Source organism: Danio rerio, chromosome 3 (assembly GCF_052040795.2).
Source record: "Danio rerio strain M-AB ecotype USA chromosome 3, GRCz13ab, whole genome shotgun sequence".
Classification (NCBI taxonomy): domain Eukaryota; kingdom Metazoa; phylum Chordata; class Actinopteri; order Cypriniformes; family Danionidae; genus Danio; species Danio rerio.
The window spans coordinates 34,553,764-34,575,892 of NC_141023.1; the positions used below are offsets into that span (position 1 = coordinate 34,553,764).

Below are 22,129 nucleotides of genomic sequence, written 5' to 3' on the forward strand. Positions count from 1 at the left end.
CTAAAACCAGCTTGACCAGCCTGGGTTATGCTGGACATAGCTGTTTTTGGCTGGGCTCCCTGCCTGGCTAGGCTGGTCAAGCCAGCTTTAACTGGTCATCTTTCAGCCTGACCAGCTAAGACCAGGCTGGAAATGGTTGGAAACCAGCCTGGAAAAGGCTAAAACCCCTCTAAAACCAGCCTGGTCGACCAGCTAAAACCAGCCAACCAGCCTAGGCTGGTTTAAGCTGGATTTTTCAGTAGGGAAGTCAATGGGACTTTTCAGTTTTTTCCGGGACAGTTTTCAGAAAACTAAGTCTGATCATTTGGAAAAGATATAGCAACCCGAGTCAGACCAGTTTGGAGGTTTGTTGTTAGTTTGGAGGTTGTTGCTTAAACGGTCTAGGAGGAGATACATATAGATATTAGTCTCAGAAGAAGAAGAAGAAGGAGATGAAGACTGAAGAATAATAGGTTTATGTAGTATAATAGTATGTTGGCTTTCTCAACCCACCATAATTAAGTCATACAAACATTTTTACAGAAGCCTCTCTACTTGACGGTTGGTCTCACTTGTCCATCATGTTTGTAGTTTGTTTACACTTCTCACCTGCGTTTGTAGTTCTAATCGAATTCACGTGCAATGTGCAATGTGGGCAAAGTCAGCGGTTAGAGTATGGACGCTTCTAAACTTTCTATTTTTACCGGAAACAGTAAACCAACCGGGAACCTTTGGCATACTCTTTTTAACTTTCTATTTGAGACATACTAATTCTATTATCAAATACTATTTAGGACGTATAGTATGCAAATTGGGACACATCATCAAACTCTGACTGACATTTTCAGCATAATGTTGTTCATAACATCACAAAAGAGTGATTTTTTTTAACATTATTCATACCAGCTGAAGATGGACAGACACATATTATCCACCTCAGAACACTGTCCCATAATTCACTGTGGATTTTGACAAGAATGGGTCACACGGCGTAACCCCAGCTTAGCGGTCCATTTGTCAAATCTAATCACATTCTGTATTTACTTCTGCCGCCGTTGTTTAGACAGCTAGTTGTTTGTTTAGTCACTCAGCCTTAATTCACCGGATGACTTTTTATACACCTCAATTGGCCAATGAAGCAGATCCTCAATTATTTCTGCCAAGCAAAACACTGAAGCTTTCCAAATTAAGCCTTTGAAGATGGCTAATGCTTCACGACTGTTAGTTTGTTACAACGCTGCTGTAATGAGATCGCTAATTCTCTCCGGCGTGTAAAATGGCTTGCCATTTGCTTTCAATGAGTTGCACCTGCAGTCGGTCAGCAGATTAGTGTGACTAAACTCGATTACCCGGGTTTGATTATTGATAGTTGTATCCATGAACTATCGCTCTGACCTCTAAAGGGATTCAAGAGGATGTTGTCATACAGATCTTGAGCACGGGGGGGATTTATTCCACAGAGCAGTAGGGAGAGGAAGGAGTTAATTCCTCATTTAACATCCTGTTTTATGATTAATGCTGCTGTGCATCTGCTGGGGGAGATTAGGCGAGCTCACCATCTGTGCTGACAGCGGCTGTCACTGAAGAATTCTCCAGTGAAGCTCCGAGAGGTTATGGTTATGGATGATATACCGTAGTTCATCCACACTCAATAATACATTAGTACCCTAGACTTAGTCAGGAGCCCCAAAATAAAGTGCACTGGTGTTTTCCTCTGGAGGTTCTTCTGCTCTTATTTCAAGAGACCCAATTACATTTATGTATGCATTGCTCCTTTGAGCTTGTTATGACTGTGCTCGCTATGTGGGAGTTGCGAGTTATTCCTAGAGAAAAGTCCATGGGAATCCCTAAATGTACTTGGTAAATTCAAGTCAGTTGGATTGGGCTGCGGCGTTTGTTATCAGAGGGCTGTTAAATAATGGAATTTATGCATGAGAACTCTAGGCTGTAATGGAAAAGTCTTTGGTTTCTTTTAGATGGACAGATTAAATATGTTAACTGCTAGGCGCTGCTTCTTTAGGTAGTGAATCCACATATGAGACTTATTTGCATCATTCTCGTATCTCTTCAGATCAGGTAATTGTAAGATATAGATTAAAACATGAGTAAGGTTCTGAGATAAAGTTGTTGCTATGATAAAATCACAACTGTGAGTGCTGCTGTTAACTAACTTGTAAAAAAAGTTTTGTAAATATAAATAAAGCTTAAATAAAATATGAATATTAGATAGACTTTAATGAAATGTACAGTTGAATCAGAATTATTACCACCCCCCCCATAATTTCAACACATTTCTAAACATAATTGTTTTCATAACTCATTTCTAATAACTGATTTATTTTATCTTTGTCATGATTACAGTAAATAATATTTTGCTAGATATTTTTCATCACACTTCTATACAGCTTAAAGTGACATTTAAAGGCTTAACTAGGTTAATTAGGTTAACTAGGCAGGTTAGGGTAATTAGGCAAGTCATTGTAAATCGATGGTTTGTTCTGTAGACTATTGAAAAAATAGCTTAAAGGGGCTAATAATTTTGACCTTTAAATGGTGTTAAAAAATGTAAAACTGCTTTTATTCTAGATGAAATGAAACAAATAACACTTTCTCCAGAAGAAAACTATTATCTGACATACTGTGAAAATTTCCTTACTCTGATAAACATTGTTTAGAAAATATTTCAAAAAGAAAAACATTTAAAGGGGGGCTAATAATTCTGACTTCAACTGTATATTTGACCCTGGACCACAATAAATTGTAGAATATCGAGGATATTATGATTCTAAAAATTATTAGAATATTAAGTAAAGAATATTTTATAAAATGTCCTCCTGTAAATCAAAACAAACTTTTGATTAACATGCATTTGACTAATATGCATTGTTAAGCACTTATTTTTATTTATTTTTTGACAGGGTTAAAAGTAATTTAATCCGCATTTAGATCATTGTTGAAATTTTTTGAACCATCAGATTCCATATTTTTAAATAGTTGGCTGGATTTTTTGGCAGGATATTCTTGTCCTATCCTAACAAAGCATACACCAATGGAAAGCTTATTTATTCAGCTTTCGGGTGTTGTAGAAATCTCTTTCTTTTTTTAGATGGTGCTTTGTCTGATTTTGTGGTCCAAGTTAACATTAAAGTTTCATTTGCACAATTTGTGTTGCATTTTTACAGTTACATCAAAAAAATCTCTCTACGTCACTCAACTAAACAGAAAATGCTCAAATGCTAAACTAAATTACCAAACAATTAAATCCTAAATACTGACAATATAAACATAAAAGTGCATTTACTTAAATTAAATGTATGATAGTAGATAAATAAAGGCTCTAAATATGAGATAGTATAAAGTTGCAATTAGAGAAAATAAAGAACTATGGGATGACATAATTTATCAACAGAATTCCACCTACTTGTCAAAAAACGAATTACCGCTTGTGCGAGGCTTTTCTAATGCATGGGCTGAGAGTAAAATTTACATTATTTTCCCATTCTGGCTGCTGTCATCAGTCTCTCACAATTTTTTCCCTTTTTCTGAAAGTTTTTATAACATCAGCGTGAAGTTTTTCTTTTATTATTTGAGCAAATAAGATTGTAAAAAAATCATTTGTTGTATTCTCCCATTCACTGCGCTCTTAAGTTTTCACAATATGACGACTTCCGCTGCTGAGAAACCCGGAAATGTGAAAAGGGTCTATTATGAACCATAAAAGCATCACTGATCATTGCCAAAATGCATTAAAACAGGTTTTTTCTGGTGAGACATGGCAATATATTAAAACATAGTTGTTCAAAATTAAAATGTTAAACATTAAGACAGAAAGGGTGCACTTATATAGTTAGTCTGTGCATTAGCTTGGCATTGACAGTGGTCATGTAACTAAAATGATTGTGGGTTTCTTTTTGTGTTCTTTGAAAAAGTACAAACTAATTTCAGTCACTTCATTCTTTTGGTCAATGTGCCTTGGCTTGTTTTGAAGGTGCTTCCAGTGTTTGGTTGCTTTTGTCCATTAATAATAACACATCTTTGCATGCCTAATGAACCTCTCCTACTGTTGCTCACTGTAATCGTCTTTACCTTTCTTTACTTTACATTTACTTCACTAGTAAAAAGCACCCACTTTAATGTTTTCACTCGATTGAATGGTCGTTATCAGCGATTATCAACTGATAGATACGGGCCGGTAGAGGGCTCTGCATCTACTTATAGGTTTAGAAGACTGTTATCATCTATTCGCGTGGTTAATCAGCTATACTAAGAGAGAAGACTCCAGATTCAGATCTGTTTTTACATTACTGTAATGGTTGGGGTTAGGGTTGGGATAGGGGTAGACATTAATAAAATACAATTAATAGGACATTTTATAATTAATATAAATCATTTTTGTTGACCTCCGGCCGCTGCCGTATGTGATAGCTGATTAACCATGTGGATGAATGATAACAGCCTTCTGAGAAGGCACCTACTGGCCCATATCAATCTGCTAATAACCACTGATAACGCCCATACAATCAAGTGACAACATTCAAATTGGCTGTAATAGGTTTCCAGCACCCAGACTACTGCAAAGCTCCTCAATTGAACTGAATTGAATTTGACAGGTTTAACAAACTGTACAAAATAACAAGTGTTCCACACACCTTGAAGTAAACTGTGGAGGACAAAAACACAACAAAGCATTTGGCCTATTTCCAATGCAATCCTCACTGTTAACACAAAGGATGACTACAAAGTACTGAAGAGCTGATATATAAACTAAAACATTAACTCCTGCTTAAAACAGCAGAAAATAAATTCACAATACATACATATACTAACAGTGAAAAATACCACCGGCCATCATAAATGCTAAGTAGCATCATCACAATGCGGTTTTAATCATTACAACTCCATTCCGCTGTAATCTCCGGTCGCTGATTCTCTCCACCACCCACACTCCACAATTTTACATCATTAACATTTGGCTGTGGATACTTTCACGATAACAGCCAGGGCATGGAGAAGTAAGCAAAAAATTATAATTAATCCTTCACAGCTCCACTTTCTTTTACCTCCATTCCTCTTAGAGCCTGACCATAGATGAAAAATGAACCTTCATAAACAATATTCGCTCCCTAGTATGTCACTGTCTTGCATCAAAAATGAAAAATGCCCCAAACTGGGTTGCTTAACTGGATACAACAAACTGTAAAACAGTAATTAATAGTTATTAATGGTGGCACGCTCAATCCGCACGTCGCCATCTTGGCTGAACCCTAATGAACAGACTGGTTTAGTCAGATGGTCTGAGTTCCTCAGGTGAACTGCCATTCTGTTCAATTGCTTGTTAAGGGTGATTTGATTGATTTAAGGACACTGATTGGTTATATTTATGACATATCTTGAATGCCTGCAGTGATTTGCTAAACTGCTATGCACCAAACCCCCCACCCCCCTTTTAATCACCTCAGAACTGATCCTTAGACATGTGAAAAGCATACATTGTTCACAATTTTATTCTATCATATAAATATTATTTTTTTAATTGGTTATAATTATAGTTAATGGTTAATGGTATAATTATGGTCATAGTGTTCCGATCGTGAGGGTCTGTTGAGGAAAAATATATCAAAATTTCCTCTCTTACCTCTCAGAGTTTTGTCTGTGTTTGGGTGGACAGTCGTGATTAATTCAGTGAATATTGAATGCCATTCAGAGTACTATAGTTCAGCTCAAGTTGCCATTTTATTCCAAATTATTTCAAGGCTACAGTTTAAAGTGATCTTAATTACCTCTTACCAAGATGAAACTCCAGGCTAAAGTTATCGCTCATTCTCCTGCTCCTGAGGGATCAGCACTTCTTAAACTGTCTCTCTATCACAAATGAGCCAACTATTTTCCCTAATTTGAAGTCTCCCATTAGAATACAAGCAGGAACGCTCTCACAGCTGTTTACAAAGATGTTCTGATCACTAGGGCGACTTAACAAGGTGCATTTGATCTCGATTAATAATCATTACTAGCAAAATTTCCACCAAGTAAAAGTACCCAAGATACCAGGTGCAGTTTTCTATTTATAGGCTCTTGTTTTTCAGCTCAGATGCATTGCTGTATAATTCCTACCTCAGCAGTTGCACCTGTCATCCACGTTCACCTGGAGAAACCTCAGTCCATCAAACTTAACCAGTCTGATCATTGTATTCATTCCTGTTTGTCTAAGAATCCCCAGCAGCCACAATGTCTAACAGTGCATATAATGTCTTTTAGCCTAGCCGGGTAAATGTTTTCATTGTAAGCAAGGACTCTTTTACAATAGTGTAAATTCACTGATTTTCAACCCACATTGTGTTGTTACAATGGGGGATAGTGTAAATAAACAGTGTTCATTTCTTTCTCCATTCTTTCTCTGTGTTTTCTGGAGCGGAAAATTCCTGTTTATTTGTGAGCAAAAAGAAAGTTTGACAGCCTTTTGGCTTTCCACAGGCAGTTGGGATTGGGTTTGTTGAGGGAAAAAAAAAGTATGAAAAAAGTAACTGGAGGAAAAGTACATGTTCTGTTACTGTTACTGAATGAAAAAAATAGGATTTATTTTGTTTGTTCTCATATCTTGTTACTTCAGGTAATTAAGGAATATGGTTTACATGAGAAAATAAGGCCAGTTTGAGAGATTGAAATGCAGCTGTGACATGAATGTTATCACTATATGAATGGCCGTTATCAGGGGTTATCAACTGATAGATATGAGCCAGTAGGGGCATTTTGCACCTACTGGTAGGTTAAGACAGCTGTTATCATCCATCCACATGGGCAATCAGCTATAGAACACATTTCTATAGAAGACATTTATATTATTTATTCAATTTCCCATTAATTGTATTTCATTAATTTCTACCCCTACCCCAACTCTAAACACAGCCATCGCAGTAATATAAAAACAGATCTGGAGGCTTTTCTATTAGTATGACTGATTACCACAAGAATTATTTATAATAATTCATTCTTTTTTTTTCCGGCTTAGTCCCTTTATTTATCAGGGGTCGCCACAGTGAAATGAACTGCCAACTTATCCAGCATACGCAGCAGATCCCCTTCCAGCTGCAACCCATCACTAGGAATCATCCATACGCACTCATTCACACACATACACTATAGACAATTTAGCCTACCCAATTCACCTATAGCAAATGTCTTTGTACTTGAGGGGGCAACCAGAGCAAACCGAGGAAACCCACGCCAACACAGGGAGAACATGTAAACTCCGCACAGAAATGTCAGCTGATTCAGCCGAGGCTCGAACCAGCAACCTTCTTGCTGTGAGGCGATTGTGCTACCCACTGCGCCATTGTGCAGCCTAATTATTAATATTATTTATTAAATTTCCCATTAGTTGTATTTTATTAAAATCTACCCCTATCCCAACCCTAAGCCCAACTGTCAAAGTACTGTAAAAACAGATCTGGATCTGGAGTCTTCTCCATTAACGCAGAAGGCCCCTACTGGCCTATATCTATCAGCTGATAACCACTGATAACACCCATTAAATCGAGTGATAACATTCGAGGGGGGTAAGTTGCAGCTAAGAGATTTTGTGTTGTTATTAACTAAATATTAATTGAAATTAAAATGATATAAAACAATTTAAAAGTAAATTGAAACTTTAAAATACTTTTTTTCTAAGTTTTGTTTTAACTGACAATATATATATATATATATATATATATATATATATATATATATATATATATATATATATATATATATATATATATTAGAAATAAAAGAAATCAGATTTGTAAGGAAAAACATTTGACTTTTTTATGTCCAAGGCAAATTTGGCAGAAGGTTCTCCCTACTTCTGTTCTTCCGGATTAACTGATGAAAATTCTAATTCTTTCAGTTTTTCCCCTCTGAAAGCACTGTTTGTAGTCATCCAATTTGAAATGGAAACTGCTGATATGCAACAGACAGAGCTGGATCATGACCAATGCATCCTGGACGAACCCATTTTCGTTTTGATCCAGTTTTGCTGGGCAGAACAACAAAAGGGGAGGCTTTTCAAATCATTACAGCATTTTTTTTTACAGATCATTATCATGAAATGTTTAAAAAAAGTCAATTTAACTGTTAGTCAGTGTGTCAGCAAGTAAAGGTAAAGTGCAAGTCTCATCAGTTCAATCCAGAGTAGTGTAATGAAACTAGTCCTCCTTAACTAAAGGTGCAAAAAAGCAGGATGGTGCATCTTGAGAGTGCTTTGCCTTGGCTGCGACCGACATCAGCCCCAGTATGCTCTCTAGCCTATGTTATTTGAAATTCAAAAGCACCACCAAACACATTTAAAGATTCTCCCTGCCCAGTCCAATTACTGGAAGTCACTTTTAAAGCATCACTCCTGAGGTGCAGGTGTTCAGCCATGGTCACAGTCAAGGCTGAGATGTACTATCCTGGAAACGGAAAAGACATCACTCTCTCTAACCATTTAGAATTGACATTCCAGCACTTGGTAGCAATAGAAGTCATATTATTGTGACTAAAGGTTTTCTTAAGTAGCTTTAAAGGTCCTGTGAGTGTGAAGTGCTTTAAAATGTGCATTTTTATATGATGTTTGACATAATCTCAACTCAAACACAATGAGAGGGTGGGACATGGAGTAGCTCCTCCCATTAAAAAAAACAGCCTATAGTGTTTTGTTTTATCACAGCTCTGGCAGTGAGAGTTTTTGAGCTCAAATGCATCAAATGAAAAGCAAATGAGAAGCTTCTTAAAGGGGGTGGGGCATGTCAGATACTAAAGAGTATCTGATTGGTTATGATGTGATGAGAAACTGTAGAATGGGTTGACATGAATAAAACAGTTGATCTATTTGGGCAGAAGTGACAAACTACAAGCTTTACATGCTTTTCAGTTTTATATCTTCTAAATGAGAATTTTGTCACCATTTTGGGACACACTAGCTTGTAAATATATCCTAAAAACAAACAAAAAAGTTATACAAGCAACTAAAAAACTTTATTTTAATTTCATGAGACCTTTAAAGCATTCCCAGTTTGTCTCCATGTGTGGTTATAGGTCTGTGATTGCTCATGTGTGTGTACTGTTGTCCCTCGGGGCTCAGTTTTAGGTCATTTTAGCACTTTTAGCCATTGTTTGCAATCACTTGATCTTCAGAGCCTTTTTTTATGCAAATGACAGCCACATTTAAACATGCAAAGGGTTGCAAAGACATTGACATTGTATTTCTAAAATTAATCTGTGGATAAATTATAATTTTCTCTGGCTGAATAATGGCCAAACTGAAGTCATGCCTATCAGTCCTCTTCATCAAATGTCTAAAGTTGGTCCACTTGGTCGGCATGTTGATGGCTCCATCTTGGAAACTAAAAGTAAACGCACAAATCTAAGAGTTATCTTCAATCCTTGTCATACATTTTCTCAGTTTTCCAAAGTTCTGCTGCTTCTTTTTTATATGAGACATGTTGCTAGATAGTGATGACCCGGTGGCGAAGTGGGTAGCATATTCGTCTCACTGCGAGAAGGTCAATGGTTCGAGCCTTGGCTGGGTCAGTTGGAGTTTGCATGTTCTCCCCATGTTGATGTGGGTTTCCTCCGGGTGCTCCGGTTTCCCCCACAAGTCCAAAGGGTAAATTGGTTAAGCTAAATTGTCCATAGTGTATGAGTGTGAATGAATGTGTATGGGTGTTTCCCAGTGATTGGGTTGTGGCTGGAAGGGTATCTGCTGAATAAAATGTGCTGGATAAGTTGGCGGTTCATTCCACTGTTGCAACCCCAGACTAATAAAGGTACTTAGCCGAAAAGAAAATGAATGATTGTTGCTAGATATTGTCGCATGCTACATTTCACTGTTGCTGAGAAGATGAATTAGTTTTTTTCCCAGATTGATTACTGTACCTCTCTTTTAGTATCCAAATCACTCTTGACAAGCTGTAATATGTACAAAACTCAGCTGCTTGTTTTTTAACTGGAACCATATTTTTTCACGATGTTATCCTATTTTGGCATCTTTGCATTGGCTTCCAGTCCAGTTCCTTGTTGATTTGAAATTATGAGGCTGAAATACAGAGCATTACATGGTCTGGCTCCACATTATTTATCATCATTGTTAAGTGCATACACTCCAAATGGCACACTATGCTCCAGAAGGTGTAATTTGTTGGCTCATACAGTAAAACATTTATGCGTAACATGACTTTTTCTTTCTATGCTCCTACACTGTGTAGTTTTCTTTTTAGCTCATGGAAAGCTCAGCTTAAGATAAATTCAAATTAGCATTGGACTATTGCTGTTTAATGAAGTTTTATTTTTAATTTTTGTATTTTTTCAAATCTGTAAAATAAAGTTCCTTATTATAATCCAAAAGGAGCAAACTGTGAGTGGCTTTGAAATACTACTAGCCCAGTGCAATATAGTGGTGGATGTTTCCTTACTTGTTTAGCAAAGGGGAAGACATTATTTCTGTGTTTTATAGTATTTTAGAAATTGTTTTCCCAGGCAGCTAACACTTTAAAAAAAAATTTGAGTTCCACACAATTAATTTGGGTTGGGACATCATGAAGCTATTACGTTAGCTTAATAGTTTTTACAAATTTAAGTGGATTAAATATAAAACAATTAAATTGTCCCCAAAAAAAAAACAACAGGTATTGTGTTGTTTCATCTTATTTTTGTAAGGTTCCATCTATTAGTCCAATGACAGAACTAACAGCATGGGTGAAGGTTAAATGCGTGTAAGCCTTCCCTTGCGTAGCTGTAAACAAATGACTAAAACTTCTTAAACTTTTGTTTCATGAATCCAATTTTGACACTCTTATCTGACTCCAATTTTTAACAATTTAAGTTATATAAAAATTAAGATATATCTAATTCAAGCTGATCACCTTATAGGTTGTGATTTGGTCAAATTAAGATTGAATGACCTAATAATTCCTTATTTTCATTTAATGGTTCATCGTTTACCCGAAGTAGCTTAGAGTCAGTATGCTGGCCAGTTATATCTGCTCACATACACAGCCTTGCCAGTTGTGGTTCTTGGATAGAGGATATAATGAGGATAAGTATTAGGCCGCCCAATGCTTGCTCATACATAGACATTTTGATTTAGTCACTAGAATATATCATACTAAGTCAGTGATTGTCAGAAATTGACAGGTCTCTAATGTTGTGCCTATGCTCCATCCATTGAGCCCGAATGTATGAGCAATCCTTGTCGTAGGTTGCAGAAACCTCAGCCTAAACAATCTGATAGATTTATAAAGATTTCAGGAGATATCAGTGTTAAATAAATTTTTTACATTTATTTGCCAGGCAAATATTTTCCATTCCAATTCACATAAACAAAATTATCCAGTTTATTGTTTTAGTGCCTGACAAATCTCAAGGTCTTGCCTCATGGAATTTTATAACAGGGTCTGGTATTATGGAGAGACTTAGGCCCCGTTTACACTTGTACGTTTTGGTTTTAAAACGGCATTTTAGAATGAAAATGATCCGCGTCCCCTCTAGCTTTTCACCCAGCGTTTCTGAACAACTCTACACCTGTAACCACGGGGAGTGACACATACAACTGAGGTAAGATCCAATATGCAGGTTTATTCGTCGTCAGGCAAGCAATGGTAAATACAGGTACAAATGGGTATGTGTAGGCAGTCCAGAATCGTATTCAGTAACAGACGAGAGGTCAAAAGGCAGGCGGCAGACTAAGACAAGGATGCTAACAAGGCTAAGGTCGGTACACAGGATAACAAGACTGGGAACCGCGTTGTAGTGCTACTGACAGTAAACAAAACTCGGCCAAAACTGAATGGATGAGTGTGGCTTAAATAGTGTGTGCAATCAGTCGCTGACAATCCTCAGGTGGTGCAAGTAATCAGTCTAGATGAGGAAGCATGTGTGTCTGAGCAAAGTGCATGTATGAATATGTAGTCCAGAAATGGCGGAATTGTAGTCCATAGGTTATAGTGAATGAAGTCCAGCGATCTTATGGAATCCGATCGCTGGTAATCGTGACAGCACCACACACTGAAAACGCACTTCACGTGACCTCACACACACACACACACACACACACACACACACACACACACACACACACACACACACACACACACACACACACACACACACACACACACAGACACACACACACACACACACATATACAGACACTGACATGCACTGCAGCATATCTAGCCAGATAAGAACTGTGCTCGCCAGACTGTTCATCAATGATCTACCGCTGGATCTAATCTCACTATATTTGTTAAACGTGAAATTTAATTAATCTTGTTGTCTACATCTAACAACATATTCTTTGGTCTTTTGAATCTATTACTTGTAACTTGTTTTGGCTGAGCGCAAAGATAAGTTAATAATTAATGTAACCTCGTACATTCTGTATATTGACTGATTGCTTGCCTATATTTCCTATAATGTATAAACTTATTGTACCCTTATACTTTTATAATGGCCATTATTGATTATTAAAACTGATATTTATGTTTCGAATTTTCAATGAAAATGAAAGGAGGCAGTGATGTCATAGGCTCCGTTTTGTTAAAAATATGATACAGTGAAGCTTATGTAAATATGCAGCATGATGCCTCAACATTTCTGCTGTCTGTTAAGTTACTAATATCAAAATGAAAATAGCAGTTCGGTGAGGCAGTGGCGCAGTAGGTAGTGCTGACGCCTCACAGCAAGAAGGTTGCTGGTTCGAACCTTGGCTCAGTTGGCGTTTCTGTGTGGAGTTTGCATGTTCTCCTTGCCTTCGCATGGGTTTCCTCCGGGTGCTCCGGTTTCCCCCACAGTCCAAAGACATGCGGTACAGGTGAATTGGGTAGGCTAAATTGTCCGTAGTGAATGAGTATGTGTGTGGATGTTTCCCAGAGATGGGTTGAGGCTGGAAGGGCATCCGCTGCGTAAAAACTTGCTGGATAAGTTGGTGGTTCTTTCCGCTGTGGCGACCCCGGATTAATAAAGGGACTAAGCCGACAAGAAAATGAATGAAAATAGCAGTTCCTTAAATCATGTTTTCATTTTATTGTTAAGATAGTGAAACAATGTAGCCAGGGTGATGCGAATGAGGTTATAAAGTACTTTGTTCCCTTTGAAGATTTACCCGATGTGTCCTCAGCTTGCAAAGTGTGAACTCTTAAGAAGACGATGCATGACTGAACTGAGTAGGGTACTTAATATTGAGGAAAAAGCCCCAATCAGATGCCCCACACCTCCATTTTCAGATGTCTCTGTTTTTTAAAACACTCCGTTTTCGGCGCTCGAAAACTCCGGTATAGTGTGGACAGAAGACGTAACCGTAGCAACTTACACATTTTAAAACTAAAACATATTAGTGTAAACGGGGCCTTACATTTTAAATAAATAGTTGGAACAAACAGCAAAGTTTTTTTGAAAGCTCACTTTGCTAGTGTTGAGGTACATCTTTAATATTGTTTTACCATAAATGGTCAGAAATGTGAAAGCCAGAAGGCATCTAATCCTAAAAATAAATGTTTGGGTGTGTTTTTCAGGTCAGTGGAACGATGTATAACACGGGCCGGCATGTGTCACTGCGCCCAGACAAGTCACACCTGGTGAACATCTCTGGCGGGCCGCTGAGCTACAGCTACAGGCTGGAGGAGATCCGGCTTCACTTTGGCAGTGAGGACAATCGGGGATCAGAGCACCTGCTCAATGGCCAGGCCTTCCCTGGAGAGGTGAGCCAACACACAGCCTGGAAATAATACATCACTTCTGCGAGATTCAATTAGAGCTGTCTTCCTTCAAACGCCTGGATGCGGCAACAAACCCTTGAAGTACTGGCACTGAAGTTAATGAACTAGGCAAAATTGTGATGTTAGTCCTTTTTATCACATTAGTTTTACACCATTAAAAAAAAATCTACTACCCTTAGTCTGCTTTTCTTCGACAGCATGAAATGTACAAAAAGACCTCATTTGAGCAGATCAGAGAAATATTCCAAAGCCAAATAAGTTCAGTATATTGATCATTTTTGGATTTCTCTGGATTTTCTTTTCATTTTTTTTACTTATTAGATAGCTATCCAAGACAGATAGCTTGTGGATGAGGTGACCAGGTGTAATCAGGCCCTTAGTGGCACAGCACTAAAGATATAGGTATCTGATCCTATATATCTGTATAGGCATAGCAAATCATGCTGTGCCACTAAGGGCCTGTTTACACCTGGTCAAGCTCAGTGTATTTTATCTGACTTAAAAAAATTTATAAATCCTGAGAAATCCAAAAATGATATATTGAACTTATTTGGCTTTGGGATATTTCTCTGATCTGCACAAATACACAAATTTTGTACGTTTACATTTGGCTGCATAAATGCATTTCTAAATGGATATGATTCCAATCTTCCAATCCTGATCTATACACTTTTTTTTACAGAATTTTATAAAAATGTTTTTTCATTCGTTTTCTTTTTCAATTAGTTCCTTTATTAATCTGGGGTCGCCTCAGTGGAATGAACCGGCAACTTATCCAACATATCTTTTACGCAGCGGATGGCCTTCCAGCTGCATCCTATCACTGAGAAACATCCATAAACTCCACACAGAAATGCAAACTGACCCAGACGGGAATCGAATCAGCGACCTTCTTACTGTGAGGCCATTGTGCTAACCCGCTGCGCCACCGTGCTGCCCCTTTACAGAAATGTAATCTATCTTATTTGGAATACAAACAGTTTCATACTATGTGTAGGCTACAGGAGGCTTTGTACTACACTGGCCTTCCAGTAAAACATCATCAACAGCACACAAGGGTGATTACTGTCACTCCAGGCTAAAAGAAATATCTAATTTTGTCGTATAGATACATGCATGACATCATTCAATAAAGGGTTTTCATTGATTTATGAATAACATACTCTTCCAAAAATAAAACCCTGTGCCTTTGTAGATGAAAGAAATGCTATGTTTATCTAATGTTTTTCCTCCGCGTTCACAAAGATAGCCTAAGCTGTTTGCATCATCTCTGTTGTCAGTACAGCCATTTGATATTAACTCAACATTCTAATTTCATCATTTGTTGATTAACGACCAGTCAAATATATAACAAAACAAAAAAAAATCGAATAAAGCGAAACAAACATTGCAAATTTGTCATCTGTGGCATCTGTTATATCTGACATATAGCCCATAAGACACTGTCACATCTTTATTTTTTATCCCATGTTGAACAGAATGCATTCAGCTCCTTTTTTATCTGGAATGTGTCCCAGACCACCTTCCTGAAGTGGTCTGAGCAATTGGATTTATTACATCTCAAATGCCTTTCAGAAGCATGAAGCACACATGCACCTTTCAATATCAAATAACCTGAAAAAAAAACACATGAAGTGAGCATGTGTGAACAGCCCCTAAGTTTTTAGGGCAAAAGTCAGGCCTATAGAAATTTGAATTTTAAGAACTTATTGTGCTGCAAGAACAGTCTAAATGCAACACTAGAACAATGAGCTGTCTTCCAGTTTAGACAGTCGGATATCAGTTGGTCTGGTCTAGTGCTACTAATGTTTGGTGATGGGATTCATCAAACAAACCAAGCTTTGGTTAATCCTGGTTCTTTACACTGCCTTCTCTCTGGCTGGTTGAACCCCCTTTTTCTCTTTACACTTGCCTTAATTCTTCATGTTATAGATTTAACAAGGTACTGGAAATATTCATCAGAGATTTTGGTCCATACTGACATGATAGCATCACACAGTTGCTGCAAATTTGTTGGCTGAATATTCTTGATTTTAATTTCCTGTTCCACCCCATCCCAAAGATGCTCTATTTGATTGAGATCTGGTGACTGTGAAGGCCATTTGAGTACAGTAAACTCGCTGTCATGTTTAAGAAACCAGTGTAAGACCATTCGTGCTTTATGACATGTTATCTTGCTGTAAGTAGCCATCAGAAGATGAGTACACTGTGGTCATAAAGCGTGGTTGTGTGTTCAGAGTTGCTCTTTAGCATACCTATGTTGTAATGAGTGGTTATTTGAGTTACTGTTGCTTTTCTATTAGCTTGAACCAGTCTGGCCATTCTTTTTCAGACCATTCTCTGTTAACCCCAGAGATGGTTGTGCATGAAAATGACAGTAGATAAATAGTGTGAAAAACTCAGACCAGCTCGTCTGACACCAACAAACATGCCACGTTCAAAGTCACTTAAATCACCTTTCTTACACATTCTAATGCTCGGCTTGAAGTGCTGCAGATTGTCTTGACCATGTCTACATGCCTAAATGCATTGAGTTGCTGCCATGTGATTGGCTGATTAGAAGTTTGCATTAATAAGCAGTTGAGCGGGTGTATCTAATAAAGTGGCCGTTGAGTGTATATTAAAATGCAGTTCATTTAAACACTTTTCTTTGATGAACATGTAAATTGTAAATAAAAAAATCTATGTTACTATGTAAGTGTGACATAACTGTGAAATTCTTGAAAATTAATTTGAGCTATTATTAGTATAGCAGTGATACACCAAGCTGGGAGAGTTCATTTTATTGAAAGAAATTATTACTGAACAAGAATGCATAAAATTACTGTTATTACATTATTTTGATTAGATAAAAACTACCTTGGTGAGCATAGAAATCTTCTTTACAAAATATTTAATGAGTATATATCCGTGCAATACTTGTCTAAACATTTGTCACATTTTAATCCGAGTAATAAGGATTGAAAGATTTGTTGAGCTTTTCCTCATGAACCCTCTCACCGAAGCACAACAAACAATTCTTAATTTACAACAAGCGGCAGTTTCCGGAGACCACCAATTTGCGCCAAACATATCGAATAGCTTTAATGAGTTTATGCTTCATCTTAGCGAGGCATGAAGATGCTCGGCCCTCTCTGATCCTCACCTCTGATTCCACTGAAGTCAGCAGCTTCACTTCATTTTCCTAATTCAAATGAGGTTATATGGGCAGCAGCTTTCCAACAACTTCATTTTGAGGCTGACAAGCAAGCTCATTATAACTGATGACTGAAGCATATTTTCTAATGAGTTCCAATGCAATTTTGAGCCACCGAAAATTAAGCAGCAGCTTTTCTGGCTTCCATCTCTGCTTTCATTGAGCTGCGCTGAAAGAACGATAAAGCCGTGCGGAGGGGCATAAAGGAGCTTCATAATGTTCCCATTAACAATTCATTACAAATTTATACACAACACAAAGCAAAATATTTATATGGATTAATGCACTGACCCTCATTATGGTGTCACACGAGATTACAAGCTGACACAAAGGGAGTTAATGGAGTTATGCTGTTATATACACATAATTTATGAGCATAATTTATAGATTACGGCTATTTTGAAAGTGGAGACAGTTGTGCAGTCACAATGTGTTTGGCTCCACGCTTTTTTTTTAGAGCAGGTGTTTGTTATCCTGAAACTAACACTTTCGTTTCTTTTCACAGGTGCAACTCATCCATTATAATCAGGACTTGTATTTAAATTACAGTGATGCCGTCAGGAGTCCTAATGGAATTGCAGTTGTTTCTATCTTCATGAAGGTTAGTTGTCTCAGCTGCTTTAAATGTATGAAGGGAGAGCTGACACTTCATTAATTAGTCTTCAACTTCATTAATATTTAGCAAACGTAATTTATAGACTTAACAGATCAGCAGTTCACATCCAGTCCAATTTGAGTGTGCATGAATCAACATGTCGTGAAATTTACATTATTAATTGTTCATTTTAAGCATTATACATTTATTAATTTAATAAAGTTTTTGACTATTTTTATGGTGTTGTCTAAATATGAATATAGGGATGCTCCGATGAGGATTTTTGCAGCCGATGCCGAGTATCGATTCCATGTCATGGTGATGGGCCAATACTGAGTAGTAATTCTGATGCTTCAAGCTTTATATTATAAAGCATGTTTTGCCTCTATGTATGGTACTTAAGTCGAGATCTCGCTTTACCCTGAGAACAAATAAAGGATGCTGCTAATAATTCCTTAAACGTGTCTCTTATAGCCATTTAGGTGTGAACATGTCATGGTCAGAATCAACTTTACTGAAAATATATGAAACAAATTTTAAAACTTGGTAAAAAAAAAATTACGATGTAGTTTAAAAACATTGCACATGATGGTAGAATTCAACTTGTCTCAATCAAGGAAAAGTTTGGAGCGCATATTTGCTGCATAAGAAGTTACAATGCACACCTTTGAATCCATTACTTCTTTACTAAAAGAAAAAAGTTCAATAAACTACACAGCAAAATATGGAGACCCAAAACAACTTTAAGAGAGTTGATTTCAACACTTTGAAAGTGTATTATGGGGTTCACTCCCTACAGAGTGTTTTCCTATTTTTTCAGACTTTTTTCCAATCTTTTTCTTAGTGTTTCTTATTTGTTACAATTTTTTTTATTGCTTCCTATTTATATTATTATTATTTATTTTTTTATTATTATTTAATTTTTTTATTATTTTTTTTCCTTTTTACCCCCCCCCCATTTGTAGTATTTTACAAATTGTTTTCCTATTTTTCCCATTTTTTCTTATTTTTTATTTTTCCCTATTTTTTATTACTGTTTCTTATTTTTTCTTATTTTTCCAGTTTTTATTAATTCTTTCTTTTTTTTCTTTTTTTATTACTTAACTTTTATTACTGTTATGTAGTGTTCTTTTATTCAACTCTCTTGAATGTAAATGTTGTAATGTAAATTAATGTAAATGTAAGTTGAATGTAAATGTTGGAAGTAAAAGTGATTTTTACACTGAATCAATTTATCTTCAAAGTCTGATAATATTCATTTATTAAAATCTAACTCTATAATGTCAACACTTTACTCTGAAATGCTTAAACACTGAGAATTTACCTTAGATGAATTTGCTGTGTACTATTTATTGCAATATGTATATTACAAGAAGTTGTATTAAATATTCATTGGGAAAAAAATTGACTTCTTATATGTAAAAAGGCCTAAATACATGCAAGGTCATTCAAATATTTTGCTCGTCTCCAACTAACACAAACACTTGTGATTGGTTCATGAGATCGGTGAGCCAGATCAGCGAGGATCGATCGAGTCATTAAATGCGATTATCGACCAATAGCGATCTTCAACCGATCGTTTTTTGTTATTTGGTGCCAAAAATCCTCCAGAAGAAAACATTATTTGAAAACAAATATTTTAGATTTGGGGAAATATCCTCAGTTTTTTTCAGAAAAGTTGTTTTATCCAAGCACATTTGTAATTATATCTAACTATAAATCAGAAATCATCCAAAAAACTTCACGTTCAGAGTTCAAAATGTCATGTGACCTTTTTCTGCACAGTCTAATATTAGTATTTAGTTTCATTATGCCTGTCCAATTATTAAAGCAGTGTTTCTTGAAAGTGACTGATTGTGAAAAAATAATCTAATATCCATTCTAGATTTTGATCAAATGTGAAGCTGATATTAAAATTCTAGGTACTTTAATTATGGGTGATATATTAAAGAGCCCATATTATACATGAAATAGGGTCATATCCTGGTTGTAAGGGTCTCCAACAACAGTCTAATATGCATGCAAGGTCAAAAAACACTTTCATGGTCTTATAATCTGCATTTATTTTTACCTAATTATCCCAGCGACTCCTGTATGAATCGTCCAGTGATTCATTTGTTCCCAAACCCCTCCTTAGCGCGGAGCTAATCTGCGCTGATTGGACCGATGACAGTCTGTCGCGATTGGTCGACTGCCTTCAGTCAGAGAGGGAAATGGCCAATAGCTAATCAGCAATTTAAAAAGTAATCACAGTTCATACACGCTCGATAGTATAGACGTGGATTTTAGCTGCCACACTATGGCGAGTGGATAGTGCCACGGATAACCGAACGAAGGAGACAGTCGTGTACTCGCCATACCACACACACACAAAAACACACACACACCTCCGGATGACAACGCTCCCGCTTCCGCCCGCACCCGCCAGGTTTTAGCCTGAGAACCCGCTCCGTTTTCTGCCCGCCGCGCCCGGTCCCGCTAGAGCGGAGAACACAACCAAAAATCACCCAGTATACAGTCCAGACAGCCAAGCTGTCGTTCGTTCGTTCGTTCGCTCTCTCTCTCTCTCTCTCTCTCTCTCTCTCTCTCTCTCTCATACGCGCGCGTGCGCACTAACACACACACAAGCACCACGCAGACTCTCTCTTTCTAATTCGCATAGCAATATCCGTGATATTGCTAGACAGCCCGCTCCCGTCCCAAATTAAACCCGTTACCGACCGCTCCCGCGATTTATTCGGAAATTTATTCCCGCGGCTGTCCCCGCGCCAGATTTCTGCGGCGCGGGAATAAATTTCCGAATAAATCGCGGGAGCAGAACTCTAGCACGGAGCTCCATAAACAAACAGCACGCGTCGCGTTTTTAACGTGACTTTGCACGCGATAAGATCAAATATCCAGTTAACCTGATACAGTACACGCGGTTACAAGTAACAAATCACAACTAAATACATTTGCAAGCAAGAGTAAACGAGGCAACAACTTTAACCGCACGTACTTACACTTGAGAAATGGAAGAAACCCATCCTGACGTCCATCAGTTACTCTTTACTGATCCTTCCTTTAACAAACTCAGATGAAGTATTCTTTGTAGCATGTAGCTTCCAGAAGTTTCCAACTGCTTGGTTATAATGCTGAGGTTTCATCTTTGGGTAGAGACTCAATATATCCATCTGCAGTGTGACTTCAATCGACCGGCATGTTTGTGTGCGTGTGTTTGTGGGTGTGCGTGTGTTTGTGGGTGTATGTCTGGGTTTCTGCGTCAGAGGGCGGGGCCTCAGGTTTGAAATCTCCCGGGTTTGCGCGTGCACGTGAATAACTTGGTTTCGTTCGTACGTCATGGCGAAACACCTAATGAGTCGGTATCAAGGCGACTCGTTTGAAGCACTATGAGTCGACTCTTTTATAGATGAATCAACCGTTTTAAACACTGTATTCTTACAGATTTAAGCCTTAGCTGGATACTTCGCTTCACTTAGAGCTGTGTTACACACTACATGGAGGGGAATTTTCAAAAACCCATAATATGGGCTCTTTAAATGAAATTCTGACTGTAGCACTGTGCATTAGTTATGCATCTTGTTATGCATCTATGTTGCTTCAAAGAAACAAAAAAACTTGTTTTCATCTAGTTCATTAAGTATAAATTAGCACTGTCTAATTTTTGACTGAAAACAAAAAAAAAAAGGATACATTTTTGTTAGAGTTTGGATTAAAATCATGTCATATTCTTGCTACATAGAGAAAATGTCAGTTCATGACATTGATGTTATTGCAAAAGCTGCCCTTTTAATCACTTATAAGTGATTATAATGTATTATTGATTATAAGTGAAATTAATCTTATACTTTGTTTCAAGACTTTATAGTCTATGATAAGGGAATTCTCAAGTATGCAGAATTCGTTGAGTGAACATGCATGTTTAACAAAACTCTTTCAATGCTTTTGATTGGCTGTTGCATTCTTACTGTAAGTTCAACAGAAATGGATAAAGAGATAGTTCATCTGAAACTGAAAATTTACTCACTATTTACTTTGTCTCACTCAAATGGTTTTAGTCCTTTGAGAATTTCTTTTTTTATGTTAAATACAAAAGAAGATATTTTGAAGAATGTTGGAAACGGGCAATTATTGATGTCTATACTGAGAAAAATAATTACTGTGCATCTTAATAGTTACAGGTTACCACCTTTCTTAAAAATATAATTTATTGTGCTCAATGGAAGAAAGAAAGCCAAACATCTTTGGAATAAGTGACTGATTTTTTTTTAGTTTTTCAAAGAAATGGACACTTTTGACATTGACCATAAAAGTTTAGCTCAACTGCTCTGACATACGTTTTTCTTTCTTCTCTTGAATTTCTGGGCACTTTTCTTTTCCCTTAAGCCCTGCCTTGCCCTGGTCCTCATGAGTTTTATAACTTCAAATTGAAGATATCAGTCAAATTAATCAGAATGATGGCACCATGGTGGCTCAGTGGTTAGCACTGTTGCTTTACAGCAAGAAGGTCACTGGTTCGAACCCGGCTTGCCCAGTTGGCATTTCTGTATAGAGTTTGCATGTTCTCCTCGTGATCATGTAGGTTTCCTACGGGTGCTCCAGTTTCCCCCACAGTCCAAACACATG

General features: G+C 37.2%; 1 protein-coding gene and 1 long non-coding RNA gene across 3 annotated transcripts in view; both read left to right on the top strand.

Moving 5' to 3' along the window:
• The window catches only part of ca10b (carbonic anhydrase 10 (inactive)b), a 62,670-nt gene that overhangs the window by 34,541 nt on the left and 6,000 nt on the right, over positions 1–22,129 (top strand). For both annotated transcript variants that reach the window (XR_015481000.1, XM_087244814.1), the window contains exons 4-5: positions 13,509–13,694; positions 17,414–17,509. Coding sequence is in view for 1 of the 2 variants with exons in the window: in XM_087244814.1 (XP_087100940.1) it covers positions 13,509–13,694; positions 17,414–17,509 (282 nt within the window). In the remaining variant the exon portion in view is untranslated. The remainder of the gene's footprint in view (positions 1–13,508; positions 13,695–17,413; positions 17,510–22,129) is intronic.
• LOC147845685 (uncharacterized) lies at positions 157–5,125 on the top strand. The gene is made up of 3 exons (XR_015481011.1): positions 157–2,128; positions 2,229–2,413; positions 2,450–5,125. It is a non-coding gene; the product is annotated as an uncharacterized LOC147845685 (long non-coding RNA).